Raw genomic sequence first — 26,857 nt, forward strand, 5'->3', positions numbered from 1 at the left:
GATCGCCCCCGGGTCCAATTTCCAGCAACAATATATATATATATATACATATATATACATATATACACATATATACATATATATACATATATACACATATATACATATAATACATATATACATATACATATATATACATATATATACATATACATATATATACATATATATACATATACATATATATACATATATATATATATATGTATGTATGTATGTATGTATATATACATATACATCTATATATATAGTATGTATGTATGTATGTATGTATGTGTATATATATATAAGGCCCGCCAAATTGTAGACGGTGCAACCTAGGAACGTTGGGTTCCATTTAGGGCTCACCCATTTCCAGCGGGCGTGATGAATAAGACCTTCTTGACTTTCTTTCCCCCCTCGAAACCGTGAAAGATTTCCCGGCAAACGACTCCCCACGAAGCCGAAGCCCTCCAATAAAGTGTTGCCACGGAAAACATCACCGTCCGATCTTCCAATCCCCTTCTTACTAAAAAGCCCCGTTCCGTCTCCCCGAAGTACACCCATCGCAAAACCAGTCTTCCGCCTTACGGAGAGCTCAGAGGTTTTCCAAGTCCCCTCGAGGGTTTCTATTCCGCCATGGCTTCCCCCGACCAAGCTTCCGCCTTGGAGCCCGCCGAGGAAGGGCAAACCCTAGCGCCGGATACCGTCGCTCCCGAGGCTGAGAAAAGCCTAACTGCGGAGGAGCAGGGGAATGGCCCGAGCCTCAAAGGCAATGGCGATTCCTCGAGCGGCGGAGGAGCTGGGTTTTCCGGCCCGGAAGAGGAGAGTTCCAAGAATTCCCTAGCCCGTGCGGATGAGTTCTTCGAGAAGGGATCGAAGGCGATAGAGGACGGGGATTTCGTTGATGCCGTGGATTGTCTGAGCCGCGCCCTCGAAATCAGGTTGAGTTTTTCCTTTTCAATTATTACTTCTTGAATTTTTCTTTTTTCCTCTTTTTTCAGCATGCTTTGATTCCTCATCGAAATGCGTACTATGCTCTCTCCCTATAGCCGCGATTCCATTTTATATACTATTTTTTCTCTAATTATTGTTATTATTTTTGATATTTTAGCCTCAATATTTTATTCTTGGTTGTTGAGGGACCGATGATCAATAATTTTGTCGCAAAGTTTTCGAAACTTGTGATGAAGTTTTGTGTTGCCAAATTGATGGGTAAAGTTTGTATTTTGAATTTGTCCTCGTGAGCATCAAGTTATTTTAAAGTTCCTGCCTTTTTATTTTATTTTATTATATCATCATACGAAGGGTCACCAATTCGTCTGGGTCTTTGTCGTTTTCCAGTTAAGTTTGCTTTTCCTTTCCATTTGATGACGTTGAGCTGGTTATTGCAAAGCCAAAAGTCTGTTTGCAGGATCTGGTCAGGTGCATGTCTTTGGCTGGAGTCAGCTTGTGAGGGACAATAGAAAGATCAAAATTATATGTTAGCTGGATGCTGTTTTATCTTTGTCTTCCAAGAATTTTAGAGGTGCATGTTACTAAAAAGTTGTTTCAAAAATGCGCCATTTTTTGCACTGATCACTATGTACAATGTTTTTAATGCGGACCTCATGTGTATATGTATGTACCAATTATGTACTTTCATATGTCTGCATGTTTCCGTATGCATGTGCATATGCATTATGAATTATTTTCTGATTATCATTATCACTATATTATTCTAAAGTTGTTCAGCTTTGAACAAATAGATTCTTTGCTTTACAAGATGGCATTTATATCTTTGTCAAACTTTAATGAGGTAAGAGAAGCAATAAACCATAGTCTACTGCAGATAATGCTTATCATCATCAATTGAAGTTAACCCACATATTGTGATTATTCAGGGTTGCACATTATGGAGAACTTTCTCAGGAATGTGCTAGCGCCTATTATAAATATGGATGTGCACTATTATACAAGGCTCAAGAAGAAGCTGATCCATTGGGTAATATTCCTAGGAACACTCCAACAAACCTGGAGAATGATAAAACTAGTGATAATGTGGAAAATAGCGGAAGCTCAAAGGATTCTGCTCGTGATGCTAAAGAAGACATTCCATGTGGTAAAAATGAGGAAGCTGGTGAAGGTATGCATCTCTATGTAAGCCGTGTCATTGTTATTATTATGGGGTTGAAAAGATTATGTGCTTTTATTCAGATAATGTATGAATGCAACTGATTATAGCTAGTACATTGTGTCTATGTTATGCATGTTGATTCACTTTTTATCTCATAAAAGTAATTTATTGTAAATGTTGTCACTGGATGTCTTATAATAGTTAAATTCATTATAAATGTTGTCAGTTGAGTGAAATATTCTTAATTCAAGAATGCTTCTGTCGGCCTCGAAGTTTACATGTGCTTCCTAAGGAAAGAATTCAACTCACCTATCCTGACCTGGCAGAATAGACTACTCTAAATAGGATGATTCTGACTGTGGAGGCTTTGTCTTGATCAGTCTTCTTATTTTTGATTTTGGAGATTGAATCTATTGCACCAGTCCTTTGGTTTTTATTCACTTTCAGCTTGATTAGCTATTAAATTTGCTAAAAGCTCGTTCCTTAGGTCTTGGTTCTGCACATTCCACTTGATCCACTAATCTCTTAGTTTAAGTGGCTTACTTAGCGATCGTTTGATGTAGTGGTTTGAAAAAGGATTGATCTGCATCATCAAAATCAAAAGTTGAGTAAACCCTTGCTTTTGCTTGGTTCTCTCGTCCCAGTCGAGGGCAACTGCAACTGAAAAGCTAAGCTGGCATAATATTTCACTTAAACAAACGGGAGTTGTATTCGGCTTTGTGCATGTGTGTATACTTGTTACTCATAAATTTGTTTGTGTCCTTTGTTCATTCATGTTCATCAAGTTTTATGTTGATGCGCTTGGAAAGGTATATGTTGCTCAACAATATGCAGTGCACATATGCTGTTTGCAAACGTGTATAAAGTGTATGCACAAAATATTTGCATAACAAGCACTTATCATTGGTTCTACTTTTAGATACATGTGTCATTTTGGTTTTTCAGTTGTTTGGCTTGAAAGAATTATTGGGTCTTTGTAAGGGGGACCTAGGAAAACAAGAGGATGGGCCTAAAGAAATGGTCTTGTTCTAATTGCTTTCTCATGAAAGAGATAGATATGTCAGAAGGTGCACTCATGTTTGTCGTCTTGTTTTTCTGTGGATTTTCTATGACATCCTCTTTCACTGTTTCATTTTGATTCTGTGTAAACGACTGCACATATGTCCCAATCTATTTATCCCAACCTATACTTATGTATCTTTTACATCACTCTGATCCTTTTAACTGGTTTATGATTGCCTTACAAATTAATTTCTCTTCAAGTTATATGGTTTCGAAAGGTTGCAACATTACAATACCTTCTCATCAGCCTTGTTGCAGTCAATATTTAAGGTGTCTATTTTACATAAAACTACCAAGGGTAGCAATTGGTTGTTTTTGTGTGGGTCTAGCTTTTAGTATTAGCAAACTTCCATTTAGGGTGTCATATCTCAAAATTTTTTGGAGAGATACACTTCCTCTACCTGTATCACACCCTGATCAGCTCTCACAGCTGTGCATGCTTTAGGTAACTAAGGTCCACCTTGACTATTAATGCTGACTCAGCCTTAACTTGAAGGATAAACTATCGTGCATACATTTTACTTATATAATTGTGATAAACTATAGGGCATATATTTTACTTATATAATTGTGGATGATCTCATTCCTTTGCAATTACTACTTTCTAACAAGAAGAGGAAGGTGGAAAACAGTTCAGATATCGTATTGCTTTCAGTACACTGAACACAAAGTATAAAGTTGGTAGTTGAAAGCCAAGTCACCTTTTGCTATCAAAACCAAGGTAGACTATGAGAAAGAAAGAGGAAGTGAATAACAGAGGCATCATATAAACCCAAAATGGGACATTGCAGTGATAGCTCTCAAGCACATGTGGAACTGGACGATCATCATAGAGCTGAAAATAAAAAGAAAACGAAAATGAGCTATAGGAAAATTAAGAAGATGCATGGGTTGTTGCAAGAAAAAATGGCTAAGAGAGAAATTGAAAAAGATACATGGGAGAACAAAATTGCAATATTACAATTCACATGTTCCAAAAGAGAGAATAGCTCAACAACAAAATTATATAGCTCAACAATACTTGCGATGGTCAACCAGTCACATATAGCTCTACAACAAAATGATCAGTAAATGGCTCAAAAACACCTATGCTAATCAACCATCCACATATAACTCAACATCAAAATTAATAGCAGCAATAAGTACGAGAAAGTAAGGTAAATTATTTGTATATAGGACAGAATTGCCAAGGAATCATCCATGGCAAAATTAGAGTCAAGTGGCATAACATGTGTGCCATAATCAGTAGAATACCCATGGAAGTCACATTAACCTGCCAGATAGACAAAATAACAAATGATAACGGTATCATAATGCAAGGACTCTATTTAAAATAGGATAACAAGGAAGACAACTATCAGCACAATGACCATAATTGTGGCCACTACCATAGGTACCACTAAAGGAACAGATACACTAATGCAAGAATGAAGCATTAGACAAGTCAATCATAATTTTGTAACTGCACAAGTTAATGTAATCAATGCTAATGCATATAGTCAGTAATCATGGCAATAATATTCTGATGTATGTATCAGTAATGACTGGTAGACAGCTACAAAGTTTATCTACACAACAATCATGGCAACATATTATCAATGCAACAACAAACACCCATCTCCATTGCAGAAGATCCCATCCTAAACCATTAGCACCATCATTTTAAAGGTAAGAAATAAACTCACACCACTATTGCACCAATGATACCACTACATACCAAGATGGACATAGGTTCCATAAGCAGCAGTGAACACCATCATCATTTCAGGAACAAGCATGCAGCCAACATAGATATCTCTAACCGCCTAATCTGGGATAGATTAAGCATATAGGTCCACAGATGCCAGTACATGCTTGATCCATTGCAGATCAAACATGTTGCCACCAATGGGTGCATAAAACTATAGAGACAGGAAGAAATCAAAGACAAATAGGTCGTAGAATGGTAGAAATCAAGATAGGGTTTAGGTTGAAATTGGTATTAGTGTTAGGGTTCGATCTTGAGTGGATCAAGCGAGAGATGGGCTCGACAGCCATGGAGCTCCAAATCATAGAGATTGGTGAAGAGGGATAAGGAGCGGTCAAGATTTAGGTAGAAATTGGTTTAAGGTTTTAGGCCTAGAGGATGGAAGGAGAAGTACTACAGAGCTTGGCCGGAGGAGAGGAGGGAGAGCCAGAGGCGAGAGAAGGATAAGGAGAGAGGCATGGAGGAGAAGAGGGATGCGCAAAGGGGATGAGAGGATAAGGAAGCAAACCTTGAGTAGTAGAAGGGGTCGATGAAGCTCTGAGGATGGGATGGTGGTTGAAGGAAGCTAGACTGCTGGACCAGCGTGAGAGAAAATAGGGAGAGGGTCCCCACTAGAGGGGATGGTAACATGGAGTAAAACCCAACTGATGCGCAATGAAGCCTTTAATGCATGGAAGCCACTTGCTGCATCGTTGTCCTATGACACCAGCCGTACGACCTCTTGCAGCAAGTGAGCCCTATTGTAGCTCCAAATACATGGGCCCCCCACTTTACACCACCCAAACAGCGGAAAAAAGCCACTTCTTGCAAATGGGTTCACTTAGACCCAGTTGCAAGTGTCCAAACACTACCTTTGTAAATGATCCAATACTTCATATGTGATCTTGGATTAACCTTTATCATGAAATTGTTATTTGGATGTACACTACAAAAGAACGATGAGAAGGGAAACAAGTTTATCATCATATGGATGAGTGACCTAGTTACAGACTTGGGAAGTAGTAGAACATCAAATTGATAAACATTTGATAACCCTAATTGATATAGTTAAGAAGTAGGCAGTGCATGTGTGAAAAGTTTCTGACCCCTTTAGCTGGCCAACTATTTACATTTTTTGAATTCCCAGTTATAGATGTTTCTTAGTAATCTTGTGAAGGGCTTTGACCACCAACATCTCCACCAGGAAAAGGGGAAAGGGAATCTTTCTGAGGGACAAGGAAACAGATGTTAGTGATAATGGCCTATGAGGGCACCTATCATCTATATTAAGTTTGTTGATTGTGGAGGAGCTGTCTCATAGAAAATCTCAATAAATAAGAAGTTCTTTTCTCTTTCTATCTTGATCTTTTGGTACTCATGGTATGCTTGAAAATTAGGTTTCATTATCGTCAATATTAGGATGAAATGAAATGGGAACTGAAATTTTGGTCAGAAGGATCTACCTTTTCTGTTCTTCTCAAGTCTCAAATGATAATGTCTACTTTTTTAAAGATTTATTTTTCTAATTGCCATTGGTAGAATCATTAAATAAATTCACAAAGTACAGAATTTGATGCTTCTCATGGAGCTCTAAAATTCCAATCACTATCTCTATGAAGTGCTTTTGCTGACTGGGAAAAATTCACTGTTATCCACATTGCAATTATTTGAATGTCCTCACAAGCCTTGCACAATAACTTTTTCCAGATTTTTTTGTTCTCCCCTTCATTCTGATATAATCTATCTATATAATTTGAAGTTGTCAGCATGTGTTTTTTTCCTTTAAAAGCATGTTGGTATCTTGATGATATACTTGCAGTTTCTGTAGTTTATTGCACATAGACATATGCAATTCCTTATTCTAGTGTTAACAATATCATGACTTCTCGTATCATGTTTCCCTGAAAGATGGTAGTGACAAGGATCAGGAAGATGGTAACGAGGGAAGTGAAGGAGATGGTGAGGATTCGGCAGAAGCAGATGAAGATGACTCTGATTTAGATCTGGCATGGAAAATGTTAGATGTTGCTAGAGCGATTGTTGAGAAGCGCCCAGAAGACTCTCTGGAGAAAGTAAATATCATGGCTGCTCTAGGAGAGGTGTCTATGGAGAGAGGTTAGCTTTTGATTATGCATATTAGCAGCTGTCAGAAATTATATTGAACTAATAACTTCTTTTGTTTAAATTGCAGAGGATATTGAGACTATCAGAAAGCTTTATCCATTCTGGAACGTCTGGTTGAGCCAGATAATCGACGAATCGTTGAATTGTATCTTTATCAAATTGAACATGTTGCTTACTGCTAGTTACAAGACCATTTTCTGGAATGAGAACTTAAAAATTTCAAATTTTGTCATAATGCTTTTATTTTCTTAAGCTTACTTAACTTGAATATAGAAATTTTAGGATATGTTTGGTGTTGGAGATCGGGTCAAAGATTGAAGAGGCTATTCCCTATTGTGAAAAGGCTATCTCCTTGTGTAAATCCCGTGGACAAAGACTCAAGGAAAATGCAATGAAGTCAACAGATTCTGCAGCAGCCAATGGGGATTCTATGTCCGATGTAGATAAAAGTGGCAATTGCGCCAGTGGAACCAGTTCCAGATGGTCTAATTTGGAGGAAGAGATGGATTTTCTTGGTGGCATTGTGACTGAGCTTGAAAAGAAGGTAGCTGGAATTATGCAGGTTAAATTATTTACCATTTTAAAAACTATATTTGATATTAAGTAAATAACACAAGTCTCAATATGACGCTCATATATTTTAGAGGGTGACTTTATATATATTTATATATATATTCCTTTTGGCTACACTTAAACATATGAATCAGAGCTCTGGACAATCCTGTTCTCGATAGCTTCTAACAAAGTTACTGTAGACAGAATAATCTTGGTAGTGAAAGAAATTAAGTTTTTACCGTTTGGAATGCAGCTTGAAGACCTGCAGCAAATCAAGTCAAATCCAAGCTCTGTTGTGTCTGAAGTTTTGAAAGTGTTTGCTTCCAAGTCAACGTCTGGTGAGAATAACCAGCCAGAGAGTGCTGCGAGATCTTTATTTTTAGCTCTTCAAGATGGGTACTGTGTTGGTTTTGATTCGCCATCTATTTCTACTGCTGCAATGAATCTGGTGTCACACACCTGGGCGTTGTGGGGAGAGGCATAAAGCGGGCTACTATAAGCTCAGTCAGTGCAGAGCCATCTCCTAAGAAGCCTATGCTTGATTCATCGTCAGAAAAAGCTGATAGCAGCCCTTCAGAGGTTATAAATTCCATAGCCCAAGATTCTTAGACTTCGTCAAAGTATTTATATGCTTGTCTTATTTATCGGCCTTTACTGTTGACTTAACACTAGCGCAATATTTGATTCCTGTCACTTGATTGCTCTGAACTTGTTTTGTTCCAGTAGGAGGTTTGATATGCTGCTATTCTGTTAGCCTGCTATTTGCTGATTGTGGGTTTACTTTGTAATGTTTCTTAGAGCTTGCTTTTCTAGCTTCTTGTGCATACTGTAAGGTTGACTTCTATTATCATTTTATTTTTGTCTGATGCATTAATTTGCTATAAAATATAGAAACAGTGTTTTTTTCTCAATGATGGCAATACATCTATAATGTTCAAGGATGAAACAATTAGAGAAATTTATTGAATATTTGTGTCGATGTGTTGATTCTATTGAGGTACACCTTTTATTCACACAGCTGTATGCTGAATTGTTTCAAGTAGACCATGTTTTAACATTAGGGGTGCAAGCAAGCTAAGTTGATTACTTGTCTGCTCAGCTTTGTTGGCTATAAGGGGTACCTGAGCTCAAGTTAGCTCGAGCCCAGTTTGATGTTGTTCAAAGCTTGGTGTATTTATCATTTGAATTCAGCTTTGAGGAACTTATTGTTGAGCCGAGTGTAGCTTTTCAATTTTGCACTGTTCTACATTGTTCTAGGCTTATTTATGAGCTAGGCACATTTTCTAGCTAGGCAAGCTGTTACTAAGCCTAGCCCCATCTCTTTCTACGCAACTTAGTCTGTTTGTAACTCTATTTCACAATGGTGAAGATTCTTTTTCTTCGAGGTTACACGTTGGCAGGAATAGATATTGTGCTATTTTGGTAATGATCTAGGATCTTATTAAAAAAAACTAGCTAGAAGATGTTATTCGGATTTTTTAGTCCTATATAGGTATCCAAGATTTATTTAGTGCATAGCTGTTGTAGGATTAGACAGTACAGATTTTTACATACTTCTATTTAAGTTTTGGCATTCTCGTCAGGCTAAAAGTCACAATCAATTCAAATCTAATTATAAGTATTAGAAATTAATCACAAATATCATGATCAAAATATTGTCAACCTAAACATTTGTGTTAGGTCTGCTTTGCATGATATCATTTGTAATAATTCAGAATCTTACTTATAGCTGAAAAATGTTATTTAGGTTTCTTGACTTTTTATAGATATCCAAAATCTAGTATAGCTGATGTTGGATTAAATACACACTCAGGGTCTTCACAATTTCACACCAACTGTTTTTGTCAATGGGTGGGAGTTGATTATATTGAGGCCTGATCCCACAAGCAACAGTTCAATCTGCTTATGGGCCTAGGCTCGGTCCTGGTTAGGATGGGTCTAGGGTGGGGAATATAATACACGCACACAGGATGTCCTAACCCCTGTTTTGCCAAAGGGAGAAGCCTTCTGATTCCAACTCTTATTTAATAATACATAGCTTGCACTACTGGTAATTAGTCAAAGGCGCAGAATTTGACATTGTTTCTGGAGATTAAACTACATTCATGCCCATTATGAAAAGCAGGTGTGCACATCTTCTAATATTTTCTTGCCAATCTACATATTTGGGCTCTGTTAGTGTTGATTCTATCATGAGCATGGGCTGGCTGTCCAGCTTAATGGTCGAGATGCATTATAGCAACCACAAAAGCAATGCCCATATTTGTAAACATGCCACATATTATTAATGTTATTTAGTATACATGAACATTAATGAATAAAGTAGACATAAGATTTGGAATAAGCTTTATGCTTACCAAATGGCATTTGGAAAGAAGACAGCCAAAAAATAGTTATGCCCATCAAACTTGCTTGCATAACTGTTACATGGAAAAATTATCATAAACTATTTCTTAGTATAAAGACATTTTTATACTTATTATTTTTTTTATCAACAGAAATCATCATTCAAAAATTGTTCCAAAAAGATGTTTGTTTGCTATTTGAAAGTCAAGCTACTGACTCATGTCATAATATATATATATATATATATATATATATATATATATATATATATTCTTACTTTACCGTTCTTATTCTTATTTACTTATTTCCGAACCAAGCTCTGCCTTAATATGACAACATAATGGGCCGTGAAATAGAGGTTGTTTAGCCTTGGTGTATGGTATAGCACATGTTGTCTTAACCTAATTCCATGGTATCCTTTCACTACAGAAAAAAAGAGTGAATGTCAGCTCTAAGTTGCTGACGCTAGGAGAAAGCGTCAACAGCTCCTCAAGCGCATCAAAACCTCTTGATGCTATTTATAAGCGTCGAAGATTAATGATGGTTATAGACGTTGAGAACTTTAAATTAGCCTCTCACAATGCTTTTCTGGCTAGCATCATCGGATTGCTTTATAAAACGTTGCTCATTAGTGTCGTTAAATGTTGCAAACAAGACGGCGCTATTAAGTGTCGTCGGATGCCAAAACGGCTCCTCCAGCACCTTCCCCTCCCCCGAGCTCCTCCACTTGTCTCGTCAACCTCCTTCTCCACCTTCTCTTCTGACCTCCACCAAATATGTTGGCCTCGTCCTCCTTCTATCTTGAGATCCTTCGTTGTCCTCCTCTTCTTCCTGCTTCCCCGGCTCCTTTGCTTGTTTGTTGACCTCCACCTCCTCCTCTTATGCTTCTTAATGATTTGTTTTAGCATATATCGTATATCATGTATCGTTGTATTATGTATCATAATATTATGAGTCTTATTTAAACGTTTGGACTTCTTTACTTCAAATTGAAAATTAATCTTCATATTGAAGTATGTATCTTGTATTATATATTATGCATCATGGACCATATATCATGTAACATATACTATTTTTTATAGATGGAAGAACATAGAAGTGAGTCGAGTGAGGTAGAGTTCTACGGGATGACTCATACCTACTGAGATGATAGCTTTGTTCGAGAGGAGTCTAAAGATATTATCGTATATTTTTTGATAATAGATTTGTGCAATGATTTGTAGTTTTATTTTTTCTATCATTAATATGTAACTTATTCTTAAAATATAGGATAGGGCTGCATTTTTTTATTGTAGAGCGTGTTGGCGAGTCGTCGTCATCTATGGAGACCAGTCACGTCGAATCCTAGATGTTTACCGAACTTATGAAACCGGAGCATTATGGTCAAGTAAGGGATTATGAGGTTGGAGTCACCCCCACTCAATTGTCTGCAATGAGCAAATATACTCGAGATACTAGATAGAGTGGTAGTAGTGTAGATATTTGTAGGCTGGAGGTAGAAATAGAAATATGAGACAGAACCATCAGATAGAGATACATACTTGAAGCAGAGCTATGAGATAGAGATGCATGCCATGAGAGCTCAGTTTGATCAGATTATATCTTTGTTGCAGAGGTTTGTCCCACCTCAAGTAAATAATTATATCTATTTGTATATTTTATATAATTATTATGTATATTTTTGTATAAGGTTAATGATTTACGTTATATTGTGATTTTCGTATACTCAACATCTAAAATTTTTATTTTTTTCTTATAGGTTTTCGATGTTTCCAGAAGTTGTAGTAGTTGTAAAGATGATGATGACGATGCCATCGACCACTGATAGCCCTTATAGCTTGACTTCTTTTTTTTTGAAGTTTTTATATCTAATGTATATTTTTGTCTTTTTAGTTCTTTGAGTTGTAATAGATGTTCAATAAGTTTGACAATATAAATATTTGTCATTTTCATATATGATACTAGTGTTTATGCAAGTTTTAGCGTTTATGCAAGTTTTGTTCCTTTTGTTATGGAATTATGATTTGTAAATTACCATTTTCTATGTATGTAGTTTTATATATATGTACAGATTTTCTTTCTTTTTAATTTTTTTAAAAATATGTATGGCTTAGTAATGCTTTAAATCGTCATCAAAAGCTATTTTAATAATGTTTAAAAACGTTGTCAAAGTCGCAACTTAACGATGCTTTAATGCATTGTCACTTAACAATGCAAACAAGCGCCATCACCTAGCGATTCAAACTAGCATCGTGACTTAGCAACGCTTATAAATGACATTAAAAACCAGCCACATGGCAGACCTGCATGTTTTGGATCTCACGGCGTTTTTAAAAAACATCGGTCAACTACATCTAGAAGAATCTTTAACTTAACGACGTAAACGTAAAGCATTGTAATTTTTTTCTCTACGTTTGCCGCTTCGTCGATATTTTCAAAAGCATTAGAATTTAATTTTGCAATGCTTGTAACCATCGTTGACTTAAAAAACATCAGAAGTTCCACTAGTTTTTAAGGTTCTCTCGGACGCATGCACGTGTGGTGCTTGCACGCGTGCGTGCGGGGGTCCTCGACTGAACGAAAAGATACGACTTCCCTTTGTGTGCCCACAATCTTATCGGAAATCTTACCCATATTTTGAATTTTTTTTCCAATGCAAGAAGCCAATATATCGTGACTATTTTGGGCATAGTGTTTGCCGGAAGCCCTCACAATGCGGCTACTAACACCAAATGTATTGAGACAGGCTGTGGGTGCTAAAACCAAAGAGGTGAAGGAACTTCAAATAGTGGCGAGAAAGAGAGAGAGAGAGCTCAACCAACCCTAGAAGTTGTAGCCTATCAACCATAACGAGAGGAAGTAGTAATCCTCCTGCAAATAAAAGAGAAAGGATGTGCTTTAAGGTGGACTGCAAGCAGTGTGGGAACGTTACCTGGGGTGGTTGTGGGCAGCATGCTGCCTCTGTTTACAGTAGCATCGAGAAAGGAAAGCACTGCATGTGTCGACCATGGCCGGGAGTTCCGATGCCCTCCAAGACCTCACCTGCCACTAGCTCGAACGAAAGTGAGATGAATTGCTACTTAATCCGATAAAAACTTTCTTGCTTTCGTTTATTGCTTTATATCCGACCTCAGTTTTGAGGAATCACTTCAAATCATTGGTTACAATTGCTCTTCGATGATGACATGCAGATAAAACTAGTGCCTGATTCCAAGGATGGGAGCAACTGGTTGTGGAATTGCATGATGATATGATGGAAGAATAAAGGATGCAAATGGTTAGAAGGGAGGCTGAAGGAAACTGCAGTGTATTTAGAAGTAATTGGCATTGCTACAATAAAAGTTATAGCAATGCTTAATAAACCTCTGGTCTTTAACAAGAATAAAGAAACATGTCGACATAAGTCGACGCTTCTGTTAAGGTCTCCGGTCTGCTTGCTGTTTGAAACGTTTCTGCAATAGATTAATGAAGTAAGACTGCAGTTTTTGTTGTTCTCTGTAAGCTTAGCGTGCTCTGTAATTGTGTTGCCAATAAAGAATCCTACTGAAATTAGACTCTGAAAAGGTTTACGATATGCTAGAATGGCATTATTACAAAAAGAATTTTTCAAAATTTTTAGTTGTTGAATCACTGACTGATCACAATGAACACATAACCTCAAGAGTTCAACAGCTGATGTACTCATGACCGATGCAGCATAACAATAGCGTTGTTATAACTACACTCCTGAGAACCTACCTAAAGAACTTTTAACCAATACAGAACAGTTTTCGTACAAATCTCTCACCAATAATCTCTACAAGAACATACCCCATCCTTGAAGTGGTGGAACCGCTTGTTGTCCCTAACAATGATCTCCCGCTCCACAACCTTGGACATGATCTTGATGGCATTGTGGCAGTCACCACAGATCCTGAGGTTCTTCATGATCCTCAGGGTGGTCCCTGGCGGCGTGCTTATAAGCCCGTAACCAATGGCCAGCCTCTCGCTGTGATACATCAGCGCCTTCTCCTTCGCCTCCTCATCAATGTCATGGAGCACGTACCTTGTGTCCGGCACGTAGCCTGCCGCCCTCATCTCCTTATGCAGCTCCCTCACCTTCTCAAATGCCTCTCTCCTTTTCGCGTTCCAACCACCGTTGCTGACCCTCTCTCCATAAATTTCAGACCGGAAGGAGCCTTCGAAGAGCCCCGGTGTCCGTGTTCGAGCATTTTGTTTAACAGTTGGTGAGCTTCTTTGGTGCTTCCGAGCTTACAATACACAGAGGCCAAATTGTGAAGGATTGGTGAACTGCATATAGATGGGGACCTCCTCATTATAATCTGGTGGGCTCTCCTCACTGAAGCCAACGAGCGGGACTCGATACAAGCTTGGAGTAAAAGAACGAGGTTCGCAGGTTGTGCTGAAGCTCCCTGTGTGGCCATTTGGTCTGCCATTTGAAAGGCTGCTTCAATTCTTCCTTCCTTGCATAAACTTTCTAGAATATTATTTAGACTGTCTGCGCCTTGTGATTGGGATGCCATCTGTGAAGAATATCTAGCTACAGTGCTTGCATCGGAGGTGGCAACTGGGAGCTTGGGTTCTCTTAGAGTTAGAGGTGCCATCTTCTTGTTACGAGGGAAGCAATTTGGATAAAATCCGGCATTCTTTGAGGGATAAGAGCGACCAAATGGGTGTTCTTCTGAACTGACCATCTTGGCCGGGAAAAGGGAGTTCAACAGAGTGGCTGTGGCAGCAGTTGAGGTCATCGTATCAGAGAGGCAGGGAAACTCTGTTCCAATCCCACCGGATGATAAGTCGCTGCTTGCCAAAGGATGAACCAAACGGAAAGTTACAAAAATAGCCTTGCCCTTGTGAGGATGAGACTCCCGCACCTCATGAGGTAGAAAGCAATCAGTAAGGAACACCAGCCTTTTGAAAATCTTCAGCTATGAAACACTGATTCATAAACAATAATAAAAAAAACTGATTCATAATCTTCATGGGACGATAACTACATTCTTGAATCTATATTAAATCTTTTTTAATAACTCACAGCATGGTTTTTTTGGTGAAAAAAGCAAAATATTTTGGAGACGAGTTTTGGATGTTTGAAATATGGGGTTTGCTTATAATGTTCAACTTCTGTCGTATTTCGTCGTCTCTGTCCTTCCCGTCCACCTTTCAGCTCCGCTTTAAACCAACCAAAGGTCTCACTACAACAATTTAATATTTTAGAAAAATAATTGTGATTTAAATGTTTGGTTATGCAAATACAGCTTATTCATGATATAAAAAAACTTATGAGTAGTAATATGTTTTAATCAATAAATTGATAACATACAACTCATTACATATACAGCTTTCCTCACAGTACTCCGTGTAAATGGTGATTATATGCAAAACCTGCAATCACCAATCCTTAAATGTTTTGGGTAGCTGGAGTTTTAGCGGGCATTTTTAATAAATGAAAAAAAGCCAGAATAAATGTCTGTAGGCCAAAAAAAAAAAGGAAAAATAAAACAACTATCGAGCTTGCCACAAAAATATACATCCTTGCATTTTCAGAAGAGCGACTATGGAATGAGGCTGCCGGATATAGCAACAAAACATGCTCCTAACGATTTGTGAATAGCGACTATGGTTTCCACCATGCCAAGTGCGTATGTACAATCTGATGTTTCTCAGTGATAAATCAGCGATGAGTGCTTTTTCAGAAGAATGACACCCCTGCAAACAAACTTCATGACCTTCCCTCAGGAAGGTCCAATTCAGAGATTAATCTGTAATCAAGAGAAAGCTGGAAAACTTCAGAGAATTCTTCAATCAAGGATTTATGAGCGACATCCATTAAATTAGCATCTTCAGTTGTCCCCAACAGCTCCTTTAGATTACCAACCTCACGGTCCCGTATGCCACAGGGAACAATGTGCCGAAAGGGAGCTAAATCTGCCGTAACATTCAATGCCAAACCATGATATGTTACCCACTTAGAAACCCGAATTCCAATTGCAGCAACCTTGTGATTTCCTAGAAAATCCAGAGCCGAACAAATAAGGTAAATCTAGAAAACTGTTAGCAGCAATTTACAGAATTACTACATTGTGCTTGGCATTATTATATTCGCAGTTGGTCTAGAGGGGAAAATGTCTAGGATAGCAAATAATAAAGTCTAGGATAGCAATATTATGGTGATTCATTATCTTATTCTGATGCAGCGAGCTATAAATATATGTAACTCTTAACAAATTTCCCTTTTTCTTTCTCTTATCAGTTAGCATGAGTGTGTACTTGTACCTGAACAGCTCCACCTATCCTAGGGATGGCATGCATGCATGCAAAGATGGGCACATTCAAGGACCCATTTATGCCACAAGGAAGAAGCTAATCAGTATAAGAAAGCAGGGACATACCAACCCAAACTCCAGTGAAACCCTCAAGTCTGGATGCCTTGACAGAGAAAGTAGATAAAAGGACCCGGATTATCACTTCTTCAAGTGACCTAAGGTACCAATGCAGATCCATTTTGTGATACCGCAAATTGAGAATAGGGTACATAACAAGCTAAAAAGAAAGACAGCAGACAAACTGTAAGAAGGGAACTCCAAAAATACAATGAAGAAGATAATATCAGCAAGCAGTCATGACACAATTCCAAAATCATTTCTAATTAACTTCAAGATCTTTCTGCGTGTATATACAAACGTATATCTCTGGCAAGCTATGTCCACTTTTCCACGATCAGAATAACAAGATAGTTTTCAACTATTTATCTTGCAAGGAAGGCAAATAATGGAAAACTCAAATAGATAGAAACATCCTCTTATAATGGCATAGGTAAGTGATCCACAGGCTTTTTATTTTTAACTTCCCAAAAGGAAAGCTTATTTTACTAAAATGCTTCGCGAAGAAATATATGAAATAGGTGACCTAGACTACAAGTTTATGGTTTAGTTGAAACAACAAATGATCCCAGATCTCACAAAACTCGCGGCCATAAGTTGATGAATTATATTTGGTATCACTAATAGAGGAACTGGGCATCTATTTATTGTTAATGCACTATAAAGATAAAATGTAGAATTAAACATGGCTAATGAGTCCATTTACTCTCGTTTATAGTCAGTTTAAAGCCTGAAGCAGAGAAAGTAAACCAACATCAAGAACCAAAACAGCTGAAATTTACAGACAGAAAAAAAAAGAAAGTTCAAATGAAACATTTGTCCACAAACAGTAATTTTATAGACTGCAGAAATTAAACCCACAACAAACTATTATGAGCATATTAAAATAGAAGAAATACCTGTCCAGGCCATGATAGGTGACTTCTCCACCCCGTTCAGTCCGGTAAATATCATAGGGAGAATTTTGTATATCAAAATTCAGGTATTTCTCCGAACTGCTAGTACCCAATGTATAAACAGGAGGATGTTGAAGAATAATCAACGTGTCAGAGTGATCTTCATCCCTTTCTATCAAAATGTGCCTCCTCCTTACCAAGAATTTTTGCCAAGACCATCCCTCCATATAAGGAATCTGTTTGTTTGTGGAGGTCCAAGCAGTCACACCTATTTGGTACCACAGAGATTATTGACCTTCAATGAGCAATAAAATAGGCAAGTAGCATATTGCTAAAGTAGACATTCATCCTGATTCTAAAGTAATTTCTCATATATTGGATCAATATTATTTAGCAGATACTGGAAAATCAAAGTCATGATGAAAAAAAGAATCAGAATTTAGGAACTACAATACCTAGCTAGTTTGACAAATAACAAATATCGCTTCATTCTAAGACTTCCACAACAACCACAATACACACACTCTCTCAATGATTTGAAGCTCTTCAAGCTCATCTGAGGCATATCTTTGGGAGGCTTCTAGGATAAAGTCCAGCAAAGTACCCAACTTCTATAGGGAAAAACTTGATTGCTTGTAGAGAGCCCTATTGCACTTGGTAGATCAGAATCAAAAAGGGCATGCTTTACATCTCCCACTGCTGCCTCACATCTACCATAGCTTTGTCCTCCAATGCCCCAACAATGGAGAAGAAGTCCACTGATTTACCATATCCTGGTATGCCTGGGCCTCCTGCCTAACTGCTTAAGCATACAAAGTCCGAAGACAGTAAATGAAACCCCTCTTCTCAGCAGAATGCCACGAAGGGAATCCTTAACAGCTTGTGCACCCATTCAATCACAAATACCAGTAGTTAACAATGAGGCAACACATGAATGTGCACAACTTACCAAGATAGCCAATCTCGATGTCAACTTATTAAAAAGCAATTGAAATCTATGCCACAAAGGTCAGCTGCCCTTCCCAAAGTGGTTGCTAATGCTCCTATACCACTATGCCAGCAGCCCAGAGTGGGAGGGGGCCAGCTGTGGGCATAAGCCGCCACCCAAACCAACTCCAACAACTGGAGCATCTTCTTGACTCCCCAATCTGCCAACCATGCATGATTGAGGAACCAATGCTTCTCTTAAGTGAACCTTCTTGCCCTCAAGGATTTTATTTTTTAATTACAGGTGCTCCAATTGTGAGCATGTAAATCAGAAAGGCTTTCATAGTCTATTTCAATAGGCCTCCCTATTTGTTGATATCCTAATGACAAAGGAAGTAGGCACATACCACTTGGTTATTGGGCTTCTAGTTGAGCCATTTACTCCAACTTAGAGCCAAAGCCACACTTTCCACTGCTTCAAGTCAGATCTCTTATGTCAGAAACCATCTCCTCGTTTAATGAGAGAGGTGTGAACCAAGAGCACAGTAAGAGTCCTTCCCTTGGTCACCATGTCTCTTGACCTTCGAATGGTGCAGTTAATGTGGGTCCTGTTCATGTTCCACCACCATTGGAGCAACAAGTTTCGTATGTAGGGTCATCCTTGAATATTAATTATTTGAATGTCCGAGCCAAGGTTTTCAAGCATTAACCCATGCCGCCCAATAATTCGCATACCATACTGACCTCATTAGGTACTAATTTGTACGGGGGCTCGATAAGATACTGTACTGATATATGATACACCCACTATCTCGCCTCCAACAATGTACCATGTATTGGTATGGGGTGTACTGTATCAACCTAAATTGTACCCATACCGGTTCTAGTGTTGAGATTGAAAACCTAGGTGCAAGCTAATATTTTATGATTCAGAAAAAACTCCCATAATAATTTTTTCTCAAATCCTATTACCAAATCAACAAGCTGCTAGGAATAACGGATTAGGACTTAAAACTATTAAATTATGATCTATATACATTAGAGTTATATATCATGAGCATGCTCCATAATGACTTGAAGATAAACTATGATGGTCCAATAATATCCCAAGCAATGACACATACATTGCTGGAGATATACATATTGTACAAGCAAAGCCCTAACAATTCCATGCATGTCATCTCCTCGTTTTATCTAGCATAGGAAGTGTCCCACTAACACAAAATGACCAGTTCAACATTGGGATAAACTAACAATATAAATAAATAGTTACTTATATCAAACTGCATTAACTAGCAGACAAGGTTGACGAGTCAATCATGCAATTTTTTAAAAAACTATATATATTGCACATATTACTCAAAGGGGAAAATTAGGCTTTAAATCCAGAAATTCTAGGTTAATATCTTTCAATATCAGAAATAGCCAATTGCTAGAGTGTTGTGAAAGGACTACATGCTGACACTTTTGGTCATGGTAAATAAGAGACAATATTTTAAAGATATCAACAAGTGCCCCAAATATGCCAGCAACCTAGAAATATTAAAACTGGGTAGTTGAAGTAGTAGTAGTATTGTTCCATTCATAATTTGACAACCTGATAGGATGTTTTCGTAGAAATTTAGAAATACTACAATTCAATACTAGGCCTCTAATTTGTTTAATCAAGAGGGGGTAATAAAAATAATTAAAAGAAAAGACAATATTGCCCATAACTTAACTGGCCATTTAACATTTCATAAGCTTTGTAATGATTAATCACTTTGGACTTGGTTGGACACCTTTTCAAATTTACTAGCTGATTTGGTTGAACACATTTCATTAAACCTTGCTCTTATATCTATTTTTTGAAGGGGAAAATGTAGTACAAAAAATCTTAAGTACGTATATAAAGTAAGAATGGAGTTGCTAAATCAATCAAAGTAGGATTAACAACGTGGAAATGAGTTCAAAGTGTTCTTTAATCGCCATTGTCAGAAATTTAATAAATTGTATTTTAAGAAGAAAGATAATTGATGAACATTGTGCTTGGATGATCATGTGCTACAATTACTAAGAGAATTCCTAATACAATTGGAAATAGGGGGTTGAATATGTGAGAAAAATAGTAAAAGAGATGATGAACAAATCTAAGGACAACATGATAATAAAGGACTTGATAGATTGCTCACACCAATATTTTAACCCTGATAGGAACAAATGACATTGAGGAATTCAAGAAGTCAACAGAACTTCTTTTCTTTTGATCAAAAACATGACAAAGATGAAGAAAAAATCCCAAAAAATCAGTTGAAACGCACAAGAAACTTATATGATAGTGTCCAATCCCAAAGCATTTGGCCCTGGGACAAATAAAATGAAGAGTGAGTAATATAGTAAGAAATCAAAAAGGTGAAAGTAGCTGACCTCCTCCTTGCATGATGACTTATTCTGGCAGCTTCTTTAGCCTCACTATGATAAACTTGACCAACCTTTGAGAACCCGACACAATGAAATCGTCTATGTTGCACCTTCTCCGAGGACATATGAGGTGGAAATGGAAATATAATCCCAAGATTTATCAAGCTCATCATGTTTCATCTATCTGTACCATAATTCCCAAAGAATCAAAATAAAGAACTAAGGAACAGATTAATTATTTCAAAGTGAAATGATTGGTTACAAATTAAAAAAACTTAAATGTAAATTACTTAGCAACAAGTGTAGAGAATCAGTAAATAGAATTAATCTAAATACCATACAAGAGTAGAAAGAGTTCAGCAGCTAGATTTTTTGTTAAGCATAGATCAATAAGAACTCACATAAGATTATCGGAGAAAAGAGAAAAGTGTGATACATGGGAAAAGAAAACAAATCCATGTTGAATTCATATGACACAAAGAATATATTAAAAGCTGAAAGGAAAAAATTAATGATGTAATTTTAAAGGAAAAACATGGATTGGCATGATAATGAAATAGGGAAATTTAACCATACAATCAGACAAAAACAGCATATTTTGAAAAGATTCAACTGCAAATCAGTAGCCACGCCTGAAATTTTTGCTATGGATCTCTGTTATGAACTCGGTACTTGTAGTTGTAGACCTGTTCATAAGTCAGGTTAGATCCGGGCTCCGTCCAAGGTATAACCAAATATGGTCAGCCCGGACCCTGCCCGACCTTCAGGCCTACTTCCCAGGCTCGAGCCCAGTACTTACTCGGGCTTCGAGCTTTGGGCCGAGCCTCAGGCTTCCTGAAACTTCATTTAAAACCAAAGAAAATGCAAAAAAAATACTTGCAAATGTTTTAGAAAATACCAAAAAATACTAGTATATTACAGAACAGTTCTATTAAACATGCATAACATCCAGAATACAAAGTCAATCCCATCCAGCTTCCAATTAATTAACTATATTGTGGTCTAGTCTCCCAAATCAGATAGCTTTCTGAATGATGAGTCATTCCCTGTCCTATATTGTTCCCTTCTGCTATCCATCATTAGGCACTTTCAGAACAAAAGTTACTAACATGAAAAATACAGTGATGAAAAAACTTTAAAAACATTACAATATGAATTCAAGAACAATCTCAAAAAAGAAATCATTAATCAAAGATAAAAGAAATCAAAATAACATATGTAATTTAATGATCTATAATTAGAAATTTCTTCAGAAGAGGAACACAGAATTGTACTTTATAATCTTAGTTACTTCACTATCTAACGCTGAAAAAAAAAAGAAAACTAGAGAAAAAATAGCTGGCTCCAAGCTCCAGCTATTGCTAGGCAAAGTCAGAGAAAGTGAATAGAGTGAAGGGGAGCAGGGAAGGAAGATGGGAATTCATGGGGAAGGGGAGAGAGAGAAACGGGAAGGATGGGGGCGGCGTGTTCAAGGGGAGATTTTCGGAGGGCGGATGAGACGACTGTTGCCGTTGACTGTATCATAACAGACAGGATGAAGAAGAAGGGTGGAGAAGAGAAAAGTTCGAGGATGAGAATCACCCGTCCGACGGCCGTCCATCGCCAGCTGCTAGTAGCCTGGACTATGGAGGAAGAGAAATGGGGAGAAAGAGGGAGAGGTTGAGAGAGACTGAAAGGCTTACCGGTGTTGTGCGTCCAACATTCACCGGACGTCCACCGCCGGCTAGCCGCTGGCAGCGCGGAGGAAGAGGAAGAAGAGGAGAAAAGACCTGATTTGTGCCCTAATCCCCGATTTCCGACCGAAAGATTCCCCGAATGCCCCCAGCCTCCGCCCCGCGGTGACGGCGGTGATCTGCAGGTGCGGCGCCGGGGGACCCTCCTTGCAGAAGACGAGCGCCTGGATCAGCGACGCCCAGTGGACGCCCTCAGCGATGTCGTGGTCGACGATGTGACCCGCCGGTTGCCCGCCGCCGAGGGCTGGCGTGGCAGTGCACCAGTTGACGGCGGCGACGGATCTTTTGAAGTTGGGGATGGAGAAGGGAGAGGCGTCGAATGGAATAAAGAGAAGATGATTGTAGCGGATGCCGCAGCTGCGATGGAAGAAGAAGAGGATGAGAGGGGTCGCTGCCGGCGACGATCGGAGAAGAAAGAAGAGGAGGACGATCTTCTCGAAGAGGCAGGAGCAGGACTGCAGGAGGAGAGGGGAAGAGCGGACTCGGAATGAGAGACGGGCCAGGCGGCGAACCAGCCTCATCGAGTTCAACATCTACATACGAATGCGACCCGTTTATAAGACGGGCTCATTTTTCAGGCCCGGCCCATCCCTCGGTCTTAAAATCCAGGTCCAGGCCCTCCCAAGGGACAAGCTACATGGTATGGATTCCTAAATTTTTCCAAGGCATTAGATCATATAAAAGAACAAAGAGGCTTAAAAGAAAGGCCCTCCCAGATCCTGAGTGCCAGCTTGTGACTTCAACTCAAACAAATCATGAAAGAGGTGAATTTTCAATTATTGAATCTCATTTAACTGAATCTTCGATAATTATTGATGTCCTCTGCTTTCACAAGCATAACAATATTGATAAATATCAAAATAAATAATATTCACTAGGCTGATTGCACCTCCTTGAGCAAAGGTTTATTGACCAAAACAAGGATCCCAAATTGCATGAGCAATGGGCCATGTTTCGCTCTTCTAACAATTGGTTTTATTAATTATTACAGGACAACTCATGATAATCATATCACTCTATTATGCACCTTTGCATCTAAGATGGAATAGATCACTAAAAATGGTTCTTTTGGTTTTATAAAACAAAATTAATAATTAGTTTACTTTAATGTTAGATTAAAAATATCAAACTACCTGGAATTCAATACTTTTAGCAGTCATGTGCGTATGCATTATAACTAGTCAAATAAAATATGATTAAAATTATAGTTGATTATAATTTAGCTAATAAGATTTATCAAATTATATTAGTACATTTCTAGGATATATATGTTCAATAATTGCAGATGAAATATGAAAAATAAAATTTGATTGCAATTTTTTTTTACCTACTGGTTATAATAAAGTTTAGATATTGCTTTTGTAATATAGTGGCCACAAAATTATTTTCCAAACACTATATGTACATTAAAATGAAGTTTCCTAGCATGTTACTTTTATAGTTCATTAATCATAATGAGACTCAATTCATATTTCCAAATAATGGTTATCAAACCACTAGCAAACAACATGTGCAATTTATGTTTGAGAAATATAAAATTTTAAATTGTATTATATGTGTAAACTATGAATAGTCTCTCGTTTTTTTTATTATCACCCTTAAAATCTTAACCAAAGTCCATATCAAGATGGAACAAAACAAGACTGAAATTCATATCATAACAAGCCATCCATTTTCTCAACAAATTGTAGGAGAAAGAAGTATACAAAAAGGTCTAGCAAAATTATCCAAGGAAATCATAACCAATGTTTCTGAACATCTCAAAAGCATATTCAGAGGAACAAAGCAAGGCCTCCCATCTTTTTCAAACTCTTAACATAGCTTGTTCCAGCGAACCTGCAAAAGAAAAATAGTTGCTGACCAGATAGCATCCAACAAAGAAGGAAAAGCATATAAGACACGCGGCAAGCAAACCCGACAGTAAGCAAAACGGGACACGTCATTATCCAAAAAAACCGCCGGTGCAAATCGAACGGTCAAACGACGCTTTCCCTCGATTTGGAAATTTCGAACCCCAGGACTCGGATAAAGCCACGTGTACCAGCAAGGACACCGTTGCATCGTTCCGGCCAAGTGACGGAACCGAAGGAGGGACACCGGGAAAAAAAATGTTACAGCACCAAATGACTCCTCGCTGCATTGCCCTTCCACGCGGCGACACCAGGAGGCCCGAAGAAGAGCCAACACCATCACTAGAACCAATCCCCTCGTGGCACATCAGGTATGGCCGGGGGAATGGCACGGCGTAGCACTACTCTCAAAGGCGTGCCGACAGCGCCAGGTGCAGTCCGTACGGCTCTACAGGTGTCCATAGGCCAACCGACCTATTGCGCCCCGCTCGTCTTTATCCACTCTCTCCTCTCTCGCACTCTATAGCTTGAGCTGTGAAATCTGGAGACAAACCCCGAAAAAAAAAAGGGAGTAGTTCTTCATCTTCTTCGATAATTATTCTTCGTCTAATTGGGAAATTTTGGAGCTTGGCGAACATGCGGAATGCGGATCGGCTGGCCGACGATTTGATCGAGTCGGATCTCAAGGAGCTTGGGATCGCCGCGAAGAAGCTCGCCAACCATGCCTTCAAGCTTGGCGGCGGCCTGGGCTTCGGCACCACCTTCCTCAAATTCCTTGCCTCCGTAGCAGCAATGTGAGCTCGCCTTTTTAGATCGTTTTTCCCTTTTCTATGATCCCTTTGCCTTTGTTTGCGTTTGTTCCGATTTCTTTGTACGGATACTTTTAAAAGGGAATTAACTTGATCTCGGACACGAATTACTCTCTCCGGTTCATGTTGCCACTTGCCAGGGCTGTGAGTTCCTAGCAAGAGCATGGTGGCTGGAAAATTTCTTTTCTGTCGCCATTAATTGAAAATAGAAGGGAAAAGAATTGGATGGAAGAGAAAAGCTTTGACATGGATATCTGACTCGAGGTTTTATCAACTACAATCAACTTGCCTAAGACTTGCTATGTTCAAGTCCTATACTTCCAAGAGTGATTCAGTAGGATAAAATTGATGATGCTATAATTTGAATTGTAATTACAAAGGTGGGTATAAGCTCCAAATATTATTTGATGATTTCATAAAGGGGCCTGAAGGGGCTTCTATGACATGTTATTTAGAGACTGAAGGCTTAAAAGAAATGCCAAATACATCAGATCAATACTGGAGGCAATAATTTTATATACATATACAGGGTGCCAGGTGGCATGGCCATTGCTATAGTTCTTGTAGCAGAACACATGCAAAAAGGAGAGAGGAGAGGAGATAAATAAACACAAATATGTAAGCAGCATACAGAATGAACCTTGACATGCTTGCGACATATCACATGCACATCTACACCCTTCAAGCTCTGGATTCCATAAAGTATTCATCAGATTCCATCAATTGCTGAAGATTTTGATGTCCTGAATTTATGATATGATACTTTCTAGTAATATCAGGTGGGTCTATTCTTATGAACACCATGCCATTGTATTGCTACCGAGTTCTAAATTGTTTGCTTTGATATTCAGTTCATGCAACTTGAGTTCAGACTCTTACACAAATTTGGTGATGGATTTGCATAATGAGAAGAAAAAGAAGAAAGAATAATTAGGAAAGGAAAGGGGCTTGTGGAGTACGCCCTCTTAATATGGAGTCTCTTAGAAAATCTAAATTTGTGAGAGCATATTTTCTTCCTCTCTTATAGACTTTTCGCAAGATGAAAGCACAACTCCATTCCCTAGTAGGGCTTTCACAAGCTCATCCATCACAAATCTCTTACTAATTATCTATGTAAAAGATAGCTCTTTATACAATTACATCTCTTTCCCAGCTTAATGTTGGGGATTGCAACTTTCTACTTACATATTGAGAGTATTTATATATTATAATTAAATAAAACAGCTAAATCATTATTGTTTGTACTTTCACAGGGGAACTGGGGTTAGGTTTTCAGTTATGACTTGATTGTTGATTGTTCTGTATCTGCTGGATCTAAAGGTTCTGACATCTGATTAAGATACATAGTTACACTCAGATTAAAACAACAATATATGTACGAGGAAATGCTTCGTTTTTGTGACTCAAACAAAAAAAAGCTGCAATTTTGCCTGTTTTTGTTGATACTTGGTTGTTTTTCTTGGATACAGTAATTTAACTTGATCTACGCAAGAGATGGTGAATTCTAATTGCCGTTGCCATAGACTTTATGTTGATGCTTATATGATGTTGCATGTATGTTTAGTTAGAATTTACCCACTTTCATGCAACTTATCTTCCATTTTTTAACTGTATAGATCAATAAATGCACTCCAGAGTTTTTGGAATGCCTGGAATCTTCATTACATACAGATATAGATATACATGTTCAGCCTTTTTTCGAAAAAGAAATTTATGAGAAGTGCTTTTTGTGCAGCCAGGACGTTCTATTGATTTGAATGTTTTAGCTTACTTTGCAGTTAATATAATTTTTTTTTTTTTTTGCTTCTCTATCTGCAGATATCTGTTGATATTAGACCGGACAAACTGGAGGACAAACATGTTGACTACACTTTTAGTTCCTTATATTTTCCTGAGCTTGCCGTCTGTGCTGTTTTCTTTACTGAGGTGATTATCCTTTCCTTTCTTTTAT

At 38.1% G+C, this 26,857-nt stretch overlaps 3 protein-coding genes, 1 long non-coding RNA gene and 1 pseudogene across 4 annotated transcripts; 2 read left to right on the forward strand and 3 right to left on the reverse strand.

Annotated features, from left to right (window-relative positions):
* Positions 1–399: 399 nt before the first annotated feature.
* Positions 400–11,864, forward strand: LOC120109480 (annotated as a pseudogene).
* Positions 3,776–5,129, reverse strand: LOC120109481. Its single transcript, XR_005510358.1, has 2 exons — positions 4,875–5,129; positions 3,776–3,992 (listed from the first exon to the last, which is right to left on the reverse strand). It is a non-coding gene; the product is annotated as an uncharacterized LOC120109481 (long non-coding RNA).
* A 1,631-nt stretch (positions 11,865–13,495) lies between the features above and the next one.
* LOC120109483 (pentatricopeptide repeat-containing protein At4g30700-like) lies at positions 13,496–14,656 on the reverse strand. Its single transcript, XM_039123235.1, has 2 exons — positions 14,275–14,656; positions 13,496–14,158 (listed from the first exon to the last, which is right to left on the reverse strand). The coding sequence occupies exons 1-2, from the start codon at positions 14,654–14,656 to the stop codon at positions 13,692–13,694; spliced, it is 849 nt and encodes a 282-aa protein (XP_038979163.1). The 3' UTR covers positions 13,496–13,691.
* Positions 14,657–15,191: 535 nt separating this feature from the next.
* Positions 15,192–17,422, reverse strand: LOC120109484 (octanoyltransferase LIP2p, chloroplastic-like). The gene is made up of 4 exons (XM_039123236.1): positions 17,191–17,422; positions 16,563–16,617; positions 16,301–16,451; positions 15,192–15,917 (listed from the first exon to the last, which is right to left on the reverse strand). Exons 1-4 carry the CDS (start codon positions 17,412–17,414, stop codon positions 15,631–15,633), a joined length of 717 nt encoding a protein of 238 aa, XP_038979164.1. The 5' UTR covers positions 17,415–17,422; the 3' UTR covers positions 15,192–15,630.
* A 7,166-nt stretch (positions 17,423–24,588) lies between these two features.
* On the forward strand, positions 24,589–26,840 carry LOC120109482 (cold-regulated 413 plasma membrane protein 2-like). The gene is made up of 2 exons (XM_039123234.1): positions 24,589–24,891; positions 26,725–26,840. Exons 1-2 carry the CDS (start codon positions 24,734–24,736, stop codon positions 26,834–26,836), a joined length of 270 nt encoding a protein of 89 aa, XP_038979162.1. The 5' UTR covers positions 24,589–24,733; the 3' UTR covers positions 26,837–26,840.
* The last annotated feature ends 17 nt before the right edge of the window (positions 26,841–26,857 follow it).

Source organism: Phoenix dactylifera, unplaced genomic scaffold (genome assembly GCF_009389715.1).
Source record: "Phoenix dactylifera cultivar Barhee BC4 unplaced genomic scaffold, palm_55x_up_171113_PBpolish2nd_filt_p 002258F, whole genome shotgun sequence".
NCBI classification, from domain to species: Eukaryota; Viridiplantae; Streptophyta; class Magnoliopsida; order Arecales; family Arecaceae; genus Phoenix; species Phoenix dactylifera.

Excerpts from the sequence above, each read along its gene's own strand:
- LOC120109483 (XM_039123235.1), bottom strand. The coding sequence starts at position 14,656 with ATGACCTCAACTGCTGCCACAGCCACTCTGTTGAACTCCCTTTTCCCG. Across the intron at positions 14,159-14,274 it reads CGTTCTTTTACTCCAAGCTT|CTCGGAAGCACCAAAGAAGC; the intron begins GTATCGAGTCCC and ends GTGTATTGTAAG.
- LOC120109484 (XM_039123236.1), bottom strand. The coding sequence starts at position 17,414 with ATGGAGGGATGGTCTTGGCAAAAATTCTTGGTAAGGAGGAGGCACATT. Across the intron at positions 16,618-17,190 it reads ACCTATCATGGCCTGGACAG|TGGACATAGCTTGCCAGAGA; the intron begins GTATTTCTTCTA and ends ATCGTGGAAAAG. Across the intron at positions 16,452-16,562 it reads ACACGCAGAAAGATCTTGAA|CTTGTTATGTACCCTATTCT; the intron begins GTTAATTAGAAA and ends CTTTCTTTTTAG.
- LOC120109482 (XM_039123234.1), top strand. The coding sequence starts at position 24,734 with ATGCGGAATGCGGATCGGCTGGCCGACGATTTGATCGAGTCGGATCTC. Across the intron at positions 24,892-26,724 it reads CTTGCCTCCGTAGCAGCAAT|ATATCTGTTGATATTAGACC; the intron begins GTGAGCTCGCCT and ends CTCTATCTGCAG.